General features: G+C 36.2%; 1 protein-coding gene across 1 annotated transcript in view; it reads right to left on the reverse strand.

The window, feature by feature from the left end:
• Positions 1-12,483, reverse strand: part of LOC103899469 (COBW domain-containing protein 1) — a 28,944-nt gene that overhangs the window by 10,512 nt on the left and 5,949 nt on the right. The window contains exons 4-9 of the mRNA XM_019472242.1: positions 12,080-12,139; positions 10,905-10,942; positions 7,493-7,539; positions 6,642-6,728; positions 5,799-5,843; positions 1,755-1,811 (exon numbers count right to left, since the gene is read on the reverse strand). Coding sequence (XP_019327787.1) covers positions 1,755-1,811; positions 5,799-5,843; positions 6,642-6,728; positions 7,493-7,539; positions 10,905-10,942; positions 12,080-12,139 — 334 coding nt within the window. The remainder of the gene's footprint in view (positions 1-1,754; positions 1,812-5,798; positions 5,844-6,641; positions 6,729-7,492; positions 7,540-10,904; positions 10,943-12,079; positions 12,140-12,483) is intronic.

The following is a 12,483-nucleotide window of genomic DNA, read 5'->3' on the forward strand; positions in this document are numbered from 1 at the left end:
TGCTTCATTTGACTTGATAGCCCCCAGGAGGATTCGTTCCATAACTTTCCCAGGGACTGAAGTAAGACTGATGGGCCTGTAATTTCCTGGATCCTCCTTTAAGCCCTTCTTGTAGATGGGGGTGACGTTAGCCTTCTTCCAGTCTTCTGGGATGTCCCCCGATCTCCACAACTTCTCAAAGAGTATGGAGAGCAGCCTCGTAACATCGTCAGCCAGCTCTCTTAACACCCTGTTCCTCCATAGAAGCTTCCCACAGAATCCCTCCCAATTGAGCTCTGAGCTCAATTTCACTGTATAGAGCTCAAATAAAATCCAAAGAAATGGAACTTCCTTTAAGCAGTCTACAACCTTCTTGCTGCTTTTAGAATTTGTCTTTAAATGCTGCAGTTTTAGAGTGTTTCCTCTAATACCAAACCTGTAAAGGAACTATGAGTGAGAGAAGAGAAAAGACTAGACCAAGAAAAGAAAGATTTATTTTTTTTGTCAGCTCCTTAAGGACTTTCTCAGATTTGTAGAGCACAGCACTTCTTAGTAAACCTTGCAGAATGCCACCTAATATTACAGTTAATCAGATCTAACTGTGAATTGCCATTGTCAAGAACAATCCTTTTCTGGTTCACTGCTTTCCCTCTGTTGCATGGCTCCAGGATGAGTCAGTTTAGCTAGCTGATCAATCGTAAGAACTCAAGACATGGGTTTATGATCTGGTTTATGACCTAATAGTAATCTATTGGCCGTAAAAGATATACTGGCCTTCCTCCTCCCTTAACTTTCTTTTGGATGCCTATTCTGATACCCCCCTGATGCTGCCATTGGTACAGATCTGACTGGTACATTCAAGGAGCTCAAAAGAAACAAACACTACTTTTCATAGATCAGACAAAAGCCAATGCCAGCAAAAAGAAAGGGCAGCCAAGAACCAGGAAAAGCAGGCTATCCTTTGGATAGTACTGCACCAGTTCATTGGGAAATCTCATGAGCACATCTCATCTACTAGAGGTTACTAGCTTGCATCTTCTGCAACTTTTCCCTTCTGCGAATAAGGAAGTGGCTACGTCCCTTTACCTGAAGCGAACACTGTGCATCCAGGAAGAAAAATGAAGCGGATACTGCCCCCAGTTGCATATTCCCTCCTTTCCTTTACAATTGCTCCAGTACTCCGTGCTCTCTTCGCTGAACAATTTCAGCACACAAAGTGAACAGAAAGCCCTTCTCCCCTCGCCTCCAGTTTTACATCTTCCACCCATCTAGCATGCCAAACTCACATTTGGTGCTAAAAACAAAAAAACCCAACATGGAACACAGTAACCAGAATTTGCAGTGGCTTCATTTGTTGTGGAACCTCAGTCCCTCATTGTTTTCTGTGAAAACTAAGGAGGCCTCCAGTTCATCATAATGCAAAGTGAGAAAAATTTTGAAATCCTTTAAGTTTTAAGAAAACCAGAACAGACTGTACAAATCTGCTCTACTACTACTATTAAACCAAAACTCATATTTAGGGAAAAAAAGCCAACCGACCATGCACACTCTGGCTCATTTCACTTTATAAAGTCAAAAAGGTTTTGTTGCATGCATTTCAAGTGGACAAAATTCTCAATCTCAGATCACCACTTATAAAGTAAGAATTTTAAATAAGTGACTAAACTAGAATTTCTAACAGAAACTCAGATGCAAATCTGAGTGAGTCTATTTCATGCATTTATTTATACAATGGACATTGTTTCTAATAAAAGACAGTGAAATTATCACCATACCTTATTCCAGATAAACTGTCAAAAGCATGCAGGTCCAAGACATTGGAGACATCAACCCTAAACAGGGGGGAAAAAGAAAGCTTTGTATTTTTGCTATATTTAAATATTGTGTATACTTAAATAAATGTTTTTAAAATAGTTCTTTGAAGCTTCTGTTTGTTTTCCTGTCATCATTCTAATGCCATCAATGGTTAGCCTTATCTTTGGATGTTTGTATCTTTGGATGTTGGTGGTTGGTGTATTGTCTCACAAGGAAACGCAGTTTTTATTTACACAGTAATATGTAAGCACAGAAACATAATTTTTAAAAAAATATAGTAAAATACAAGGTATTTCCAAGAAAAATTATAAAATCCCTCATACTGGATGCCTGAATAATAACTGATTTTCCCTAAATGGGAAGAGGAACGCTGAAGTTCTTCCCAGCAATTATTCTGCACCCTTAATGTTTACTAATATAGACCCTCCCATCAACACACAAACCCCCTGGAAAATATGTAGCTTCTACTGACATACTGTTAGCAAACAAAACTGAAATACGCTATGAGGCAAGCGCTACTATGAAGAATTTCAGCTCTAACATCTGAAACTTAGACAAATGAAAAATGTAATATGGAACAGACAGCACTGATCATATTTACTTGTAAGAACAGCTACCTATAAACTTGTATAAGAAGCTTTTTTTATAAAAGCAATATAGACTATAGGTTTCACTGCTAATAGCAACTGACAGCTTTCTAAATGCAGTTAATGACCTGTGGCTAAATAGAAGAACATATGAGAGGTTAAAAACAAACAAAAAAAACAACAAAAAAGAAAAGATCTCTGGAGCGTAGCCAGTATTGAACTTCTACACCCAACAGGAGCTTTACAAAGCAGTTTCTAAGATGAAAGGTTTATAATGTAAAATACGTAAATAACTCCTCTCTAAAGTTCATGACCAACTCAGTGCTAGTTGTTTGTTCTCAGCAGTGTTCTGAAAAATCATGTAGAAACACTCAAGAAAGTGCTATATTAGTCCCTTTTACATGTGGGCTTTTGAGGGACAAAACCCCCTAATTAAAGAAGGTATGTTCTCAAAGAACATATTAATAAATTAATTTTGTGCTTACTTCACTTTTGGAATGTTTAATCATGGGAGAGACAGTATGTGTCACTCACTAAAGAATATTTACTACTAACAGAAGAGTTGTCATTGAGGACTGCATCTGAGGTCCACTTAATCTAATATCCAAAGTTTAATGCTGCCTGGCATCAGACACCAGAGAGCGGTACAGATGTGGATACTAAATTTCACATATTGGATCTCTTACTAATGAACGTGAACAGATACTGATTTAAGACTCAAAGCATGAAGTTTAACATCCTCTTCAGAATTCTTAGCTGTGCTGGATACCATCATTATCTTTACAGAAACCCTTTTTTTTTTCCTTCATGTTACAAAAATCTTGGCCTCAAACTTGCACTGATTTCCTAGGGCAGTCAGACCCATGCATATGCAATTTATGAGCGATTCAACTTTATCAATAGAGTTTGCTTCTTTTCCCCCTCCAAAGCATTTCACTGACCATTTCTGTACTCTGCCTTGCAACTAAAGAACAAGGAACTCCTGATCTGCTTTCTCAAAACCACTGTTTGTTCTCAGTAAAATCATCATGTTGCCACTTCTTTGATTTCAGCTGGAGCAAACTGTTGCGTATCTTTTTCATGTAAGTGTTTTCCTAAGCCCTGATCTTCCTTCATGATTTTCTTCCCCATTCTGTGGCAAAGGTAGAATTTCCCATTCCTCATAATAAAAGTTCCAGAATTTTAAAAATTAGTATCATGCCCCCAAAAGTTTACTAAACAGGAGGAAACGGAAATGCTACAATTGCATCTCTGCAACTCCATCACTTTGCAGTATTTGTTCTTCTTTTGTCTTTCAACCTTTCATGCTGCAGTCAAAGTACATACATTAGATGAAGGAATATCACACTGCGTAGAGGTCATGAAAACTGTAAATAATACAGAGGTCTCAAAAATAAAAGACAGCTAATTTTATAATATCCAAATTTGGCTATAAGTAAATATCAAAGATTTATTATCAAAATAAAATCTTTGTTAAATTTAACCTGGAGTCACCAGAACATTCTCATCTCCATCTACAGACAGAGGAAAAATGCCAGTAGCATTATTCTAATAAAACTCAACTTTATTAAATACTAACTTCATAATACTGAATTTACAGAATGTGACAAATTAACAGAAGTCTAAAATTTTGCAGCAGAATCTAGAGTGACTATTTACACATTAAAACTCTTAACATATCAAAAAAGCTGGTGAATATGAAAAGCTTGATTATCAGAACTGCTTACAAGTTTATCTTGTTCAGCAAGTTCAAAACTTGCTGTTTTGAACGTAAGTCCCTAAATGACCATAAATCCATTGAAAAAAATAACTTTTTATGTAATGGAAACACATGCTGACTTAAGAGAAATCATTAGTGAGGATCACTAGAAGAGCAATAAATTAATCAATATGAAACACCTCAGTAACAGAATTTATGATCACCTCTGTAATATCATTTATTCTTGTTCTAAGCATTCTTCAACAGAATTTGCAAGTTAACAAGAAAGGAGTGTGAATTTGTCAAAGCTATTTAAACATTTCACCTTCCTCCTTAAACAAAGTAATGAAAACAATGTGAAAATAATCCTTATAAACTAACAAGATAGTCATGAAAGAGAATGCCTTTCACAGTGCAACTGTTCAACAGCAGGGCATAAAACTTCCAGTGATCAAACTGCAGACAGAATTTCAAATAAGTTGAAGTCAACAGAAATGTTAACAAGATTAACATTTTCAGAAATGTAAACCGAGCTGATCTTTAGGTTAGTCAGACAAGCACCCATCTTCAAAACCCTGGGTTACCAAATAAAACACACATACTTGTTGTTCCTATCTGATCAGCCAACAACAGCAAATATTTTTCTCTACACCTTCCAACTACATTTGGCAATAACTTTAAAAAGCCAAGTATGCTTTATTAAGATTATGTCTACTATTTTCCCTTCAAAAATTGCTTAAAACAGGAACCTGTATTATAGGAACATTTATCACAATATAGTCAAATAATTGATGTAATAGCACACAAATCAGTCCTAGCAGCCTGAAAGATACACTGCTCCCCTAATGTCCCTGGAAATACCATTTTCATTTAATTCCTTATTAAAGAAGAAATCTAAGTCAGAATGTCAATGAAAAATATCAAAAATAATACAATCACTTTTCCTTCTTATAAACTCCCTTGCACTGCTTTCAAAGTAATTTTGTAGTAACAACTTATCTGCAGCAGCCATCATAAGTGAGAAAAATCTTTAAGCTGACACAACAGAAAAAAAAACATTATAGTGCACGTGATCAATGATTAACTCAGATACAACTTGGCCTTGCAAGTTGTTCTTTAGTTACAAGATCTGGTTAACAAGTTACAAGAAACTTCAAATTTCTACCTATAAGACTCTCTTAAAAATCTGCTACATTTTTTGAATATGCTGAAGGCAATTAAACTAGATCTATATTAGCATTTTTCAGGAACTTTCCAAATGCTATTACTCCATAAATGGCAACATGACTAAAATGCAACTGTAATAATTAAAAGTCATATTCATATTAAGCTTAGAACAAAATGCAGGTTTTTGAAAAATTAATGCCCAAGCTTTTATAAAATCCACTTCTCATGAAAATAATAAATATTTATGGTTATATTGCGAAGCCCCATAAAACCCACTAGTCGTAAGCTCTGTAAACTAAGCTACATCTTAATAGCAATTCTTTTAAAACTAGTTATACACCAGAGCATAGGATGTGAACAGTAACAAAGAAAAATACATTTTTGCTTCTTTAAAAAAATTCCTTTATCTAAAAGCTTATTAGTAAAATAAATATCGAGTTAAATATTTCTAATTCAATAGTTTTCCTTTAACCAAACTGATCTAAGAGCATACTTAAATCTGTCACAAAAGAAGCAGGATCTGGTACCTAGTAATAGTGGCCATTTAATACCTTGATCTTTGTGTCTCTAGAATTTTAACAAGTCCATTTATTGACCTAAAATAAAATAGAAAAATCAGAAGTTAGACGAAAATGTGACCGTAATACATTGCTTGAACAACTTAACCATGGAAAGCAGCATGAGAAATAGCACCACAACAATAACCCCAACTCTGTCATTAACTTGCTGAACAAAGCAACAGACATCCCAGCAAGAATTCGTTTTTATGTCTCTTTCGTACCCCAATTAAGGGTTGGGGAACTTCAAAAGTTCTGACAACAAAATACTACCAGTAAGAATAGCGTTTTCCTGTGCAAGACTCCTCATGATACAGTCTGTTGGGTCTAAGCATTTTTACTTTTAGAGTTCAAACCACTAATATAAAGAATTTCAAAATTTCCACGTTTCATTTTGGTTATCATGGTGCTGATAGAAAAAGATGGGACAAGGCTTTGATCATTAATTTGATTCAGACCATTGGTTCTTCTACACCCAAGACCATTATTTGGGACTTCCTCCACACATCTTTGCATTCGCCAGTAATCTGCTATCTACTAGCAGATTTTTTTTCCCTGATGCTAATTCAGAAAAATGGGAACAGCTGCCCAAAAATATAAGAACATGGACACTTAAGACAAAGGCCTGTCCTTAGTAGGTAACATCAAATCTTACCTAGACAGGCAAACTGCTAAGCTTGTGTAAGCACGTAAAAGTATTGAAACGCCTTTAGAAAGGGGCAGTTTCTTTCTCCCTGATGAGCTAATGATTCATGTCAGTGTAATCATGAGATCTAATTTCTGTATTAACAGCAAGAAGGAGCCAGTACAGTGTTAGTTTTGCCAAAAGTTTCATACCTGACAGATGTTCTGACTTTATTCAATTCTTCCCCCGAAACCAAATCTGTTTTATTGATGATTATAAGATCAGCTAATGCAACCTGCCTATGCATTAAGAAAAAAAAAAAAAAAGACAACATGAACAAATACTTTTTCTGTAAGGCAGAAACACCATCTCTCCCATAGCACCAAAAAAATAGCATGAGCATTGTCAGCACAGACAGGCAAGCATTAATCAAACTAGAACATCATGGAGTATGACTACAGTACTACTGTCTTCCTGACGTGCTCTTCTGTGCCATAAGAGGAGTCTACCAAGCTACAAAGGCTTGCTAGTTTTTGGTGGGTTTTTGGTTTGTTTTGTTTTTTTTTTTTTAAAGAAGTCATCTAATCCACAGTGCTTTGTAATTTATTAACTTCACAAGCCCCTATGTCTCCTGCATGTACTCTTTGCAAAGTCATACTTGAAGTCTCTTTGCTTTATGAAGACTTCTATTGTTACAATTACCCTGAATCACTGTGGCTCCATATCTAGCAAAAAATATTCCTCTATCTTCAGTTCTACTTTGAGCATCTGGTAGATTCCAGCATGCAATTCTTTCTTCCCCCCAACACAGGTGGTTTTCCTCCACTTATGTAAAACCCCATGCCTCTTAAAACAAGTGTTAGAACAGTCAGATCTCTGCAAAAAGACCAAGTGGAGCATGAAGTCACTTTTCTATTTTCTACCTCATTACACCAATGTACCTTGGTTTAAAAGCAAAGGAGGAGCGAAAAGCTTTATAAAAGAAAAAGAAGCCATTTCTAGTGAACTTCTGTACAGTGCAGTTTCTAACCATGATATATAAAATTAATTTATATATCCATACCGAGACGCTTCATTGACAAGGCCTTCTGGCTTTTGCTCTGTCAAGTGCTAGATAAAAATTAAAATAATTGCATTAAGCATATTCAAATGACATTTAAATTCATTTGCAGTTACAGGAAGTCAAAACCAATTCAGCTGAGGTATATTTTTAAACAAGGTATTGAGGAAGATGGCATCTAGAATTTTTCTATAAAATGATGGTGACAAAGTACGTTCATACATTCACCATTTCAGAAGCTTGTAATTTCTTTTATGAAAACTCTTCTCTTTTAATGAATTTTATGACTAGAATGTTAAAGAGTTGGAAAACTATCATAGTATTTATTTTTAATTACTTCTCAGATTTATGATGAAAAAAGTCACCATGACATACAATAACCATGGAAAAAAGTATTAAAAAAATGAAAGTACAGTAATTTTTCTAATGAGTGTGATGTTGACTAACTGTTAAAGATGAGTTAGGCTTGCAGTACAGGATTTCATATACATAACTACATACTCCTTTTCTCTGAAAGATTTGACAAACTGTGCTTTTATAGAAAAATTCGTAACTCTTTGTGGGTTTGTACAAATAAGCCACTACTCCTTGGCAAATCTGCCCAACATCAGTGTTTGCGGCCTGTTCAAGCTGTAACTGGGCAGAAGAGTCAGTCAGCACTGACTAAAGTGGCAGCTTCTGGCCATGCTGCAGGAGTTTAATATCTTAACCATCTGCAGCTTTGTGCTCCACCTGTTTGCCCAAGCTAATGTCCTCGCAGAAGAATTAGTGAAAGGGAAAAAATAAGTGCCTGTGTCTCAAGCAGCAGCATGGAGTTTAGTAACACAAAGCCTTACTTTCATCAATCAGGCGGAGCAACAGACTTTACACTGAAGCAGCAAAGTTCAGCTACAAGTTATTTTCTGCCCACTCTGCCATGGAGGCAGCAATCTCCAGGAGAGAAGCATCAGAGACACCTGGAGGCAGCAAAACTTTAAGTTGGTGCTTTAGTATTAGTAAGAGCTCACCTCTTACGCCTGACATCTCTGGGAAGATTAGAGAGTCCTGTGCATTCCTTCATCAGCTCTAAATGTACCAGGAATACTATTTTAAAATTTGGTTTTAAAGACACAAGAATACCAAATGAAAGTGGAATTAATTGTCATGGGAAATATATAAATTAAGAAAACAGGCATCTAGTATTATTTGACTTGAAAAACAAAACTAGATTATTGCATACTGTCAGTCTGTCACCTTAAAAAAAAAAACAAAAAAGAAAAAAAAAAAACTATTTCCTGATTGTGCACAACCTAAGCAGAGCATAACAACAGGATGACTGGGAGGGAACCTATCCTCTGACCTTTTCTTTGTAATCCTCTGTGTATTGATTCTATTGAATTAAATGTTGTCAGATTTGTTGCCCTGAAAAGGACAATGCCAGTAGCACAGATGTCAAGTCCTGAAAGTAGAGAACTGCCACTTCAAGTTGTCCAACTGTTTGCCCGTGATTTAAAAAAAAAAAAAAAAAAAAAAAGAGTATTTCAGATTGCTGGGTGACAAATCCATTAGCATGATAACCCATGATATCAATTACCACTTCAGTTTCAATTTGGCTGACTGGTCACAGGGTACTGTTTGTCAGCTTTTCTTGTGGTAGGTTGGTTCTTTGAAGCATGACACCCTTAAATTGCTGCCTATTATCTCAATGTCATTACCTGTATGGCTTTCAGAATTCTTTGAACCACAAGCAGCTGTTGAGGTCAAGCTTTGCAATCAGAGGAACTGCACAACTTAGCAAGTCCTTTATACAAAGCAAAAGTTATTTATTTGGCATATAACTGAGAAAGTCTGAAGTTTCTATTATTCTGAGTGGATGTCAGTGTTATACAGGCTTATTGATTAAATAATGTAAGAGTTTTCAGTGAGCTGTCAAAGATAATAATGGATAGAAGAGCTGAATGTTTCAAAACATTTCTGTGTTGCTTCTGACATATTACTTGAAAGTTTAAATATTAAAAATTTTATTTTTAAAACAATAATAATTCAGTGCTGCTATGTGCAACACAATTATATTTGATTCAAGCCAATAAATCAGCATTGCATGAAGTGAAAGATAAACAGAACAACGTTTCTGCAAGTAATAAAACACATCTGAATTAGTATGAAGGCACTCAGCTGAAAAGGGGGCTGACTTAAGACATGCTGTGGTTTCTTGTGATAGTTGAGCTGATTTAAGTCAGTTCCTGCTTAAAAGGGCAAACCAGCTCTCAGCCCCTTCCCCTCGTTCTTCTCTCAACTCCTCCACAAAAATCCTTGCAAAACACGATGGTTTAACTCGCCAAACTGGCTTGCTATGGGGTTAGATTAGTTCCATTCTGGTGCAAAAGAATACGATGAGAGGACAGGACTGCCCCCTTCCGGTAAATCAGCTGTTACATCAGCTCAACTGAAACGAGAAACCCAAACAGTCCAAACAAAGTAAGTGTCTTAAAAAGGAGGGATCACTTCCTTATTTTTTAACCATTATTCTTCAGTTTTCTCAGCTTTTTGCAACCATTGTAAAATACAGAGATATTAAAAATACTTTCACGGCACGATGGGATTTTTATACCATGGAGGCACCTTTTCTTATGGTCGCTTTTATTTCGAATCCTGCAAAATCAATACCTAATCAAAGTAGACACTTCCTAAGTTATTACTGAATCCTGCAAAATCAATACCTAATCAAAGTAGACACTTCCTAAGTTATTACATTGCAAATTATTTTGATGACTAGCTATTACAAAAAAAGTTGAACTATTGATTTAATCACAATTTCTGCTGTTATGCAACCTCACTGTTCTATAGGTCTATTCTGACACTATGTAGATTACTCAAATATCCGCTCTTTTTGTCTGCTTCCGTGTAATGAAGTAATCTTTTAATCTGAAATGGTACCTAGACACCTGGCTCTCTCATCTCTCCTCACCACAGCTGCCATTACATGAGCACCTTTCCAGATTTTAGCCCTAACTCACTTGTTACAACACTGGTATCAGAGGTCTGTTCTTACTCCTCTCCTTTCAAGTAACATGGACCAGTGACACTCTGTAAGACAAGTTTCTCCACTGTTTTACAGTAATCTGAATGCCTATTTGGAATACAACCAAGATTCCTGAGTGAAGTGATAGAACTAGAAGGAATCAAGTATCTAGCAACCTGACAACTCTTAGTAGACATGCTGCTGTGCTGGTAAGAATCTGAATTCCTATGAATATCAGTACTTCCTTGTTCCCATTCAAAATATAGTACTGATGTACCACAGCAACTGAAATACATCCTCACCCATTTTAAGAATTAAAGCAATTGTAAAAATATTATTCATGTGAATGAACATTATTACAATAGCTTTTCTAATGCTGCAGTTTTAAACCATGTAACAAATCCAGTAGCTTACCTGCAAGCCATGCTTTGCGTCAACAACAGATACAATACCTAAAAGAATAGAAATGTGCTGAAAGCCGCTAACAACTTAACAACTTGTAAACTTCCTGTACAATTACTGAAGTAACAGTATCATCACATTTACAACTGCTTATAATACTTTCAAAGCTTCCTGCGTATCTGAACATTAGACTTGTCACCTAGTTAGTTTCTTATTTGTTACTCGTATCCGTGGTGGTAACATGTCTACCAAACGGGGTTAGAGAAATTCTCACAAGGTGGATGCCTCTCCTCCTTCTTCCACAACAGCAAATTGGCAGAGGTATGCTTTTACAGGTTATCGAAACAAATCAAGGGGACTGACTGAGGTATACAGTTATTCTGATTGTAAGTGACCAGGAATCTGCAATTCTCTGGCAGAAAATTAGGAAGCTGTTTCCCATTCAACTGAATGTTTCCTTGGCTAAATGGGTATTTTACTGACCAAAGTGTTAGTAGGATGGGTTTTGGGGTTTTTTTTTAAGCCAAAAAGTAAGATTCCCCCCCCCCCCCAACATTTAAAAAAAAAAAAAAAAAACAAATTGGGGTTTTTTTTAAGCCAAAAAGTAAGATTTTTTTTTTCCCCCCAACACTTTAAAAAAAAAAAAGAACAAAACATTCAACATGCTCTTTAACTACATATAGTGATATTACAGTAAACTGAGATTTTTAATGGAACACAGCAAATACTAGAGATAACAACAGTACAATAGGCAAAGGCGGCAGAAAACAAAAGGCAGGGGACTCCAGATGTTGACAAGTTAAGAGTTCAAAAAAAAAGGAAACACTGCATTGGGGGGGAAAAAAAAAAATAATGAGAGCTATAATATTACTCCTAAATAATGCTTTATGACATCTAACAAGTTTTTTCCCCCACCTTACACCACAATCAAGATCTCTCCATATCTGACCCCTTAGCAAAACATTACACAACTTTTGTTGGATTTACCAAACTGAAACAGCTCACCAAGTAGATAAACAAGCATCAGAATAAGCAAGTGGCTCTCTGTGGTCAAATATGGGGATGTGAGAACCAAGATCAGGTATTTCAAACATTTTCTGAAACCTTGCCTTAAATGATAAGGATATATTACACTAAATCCAGATATGGAATACCAATACGTTGGAAAACAAGCTTGCACTTCTTACCATCAAGATAGATGTCACTTCCCAGCTCAGAATCAACCCAGAACATGGAGGCCACAGCTCCTATGAAGCGCAGTACATTTAGTTGCAAAATTGACATTTTCCAGTAAACTATCAATATTCAAACATTTCATAGAAAAACTCTACGTGTAGTGCTGTACTTGAAACTCTGCTCTTCCAAACTCAGAAAGCATCACAAATGTCAAACACCCAATGTCATGGTTTAACCCCAGCCAGCAACTAAGCCCCACACAGCTGTTCACTCACTCCCCCCTGGTGGGATGGGGGAGAGAGTTGGAAGGGTAAATGAGAAAACTTGTGGGTTGAGATAAAGACAGTTTAATAGGGAAAGCAAAAGCTGTGTGCGCAAGCAAAGCAAAACAAGGAATTCATTCACTCCTTCCCAT

This window comes from Aptenodytes forsteri, unplaced genomic scaffold, assembly GCF_000699145.1.
Source record: "Aptenodytes forsteri isolate BGI_AS27 unplaced genomic scaffold, ASM69914v1 Scaffold99, whole genome shotgun sequence".
Classification (NCBI taxonomy): domain Eukaryota; kingdom Metazoa; phylum Chordata; class Aves; order Sphenisciformes; family Spheniscidae; genus Aptenodytes; species Aptenodytes forsteri.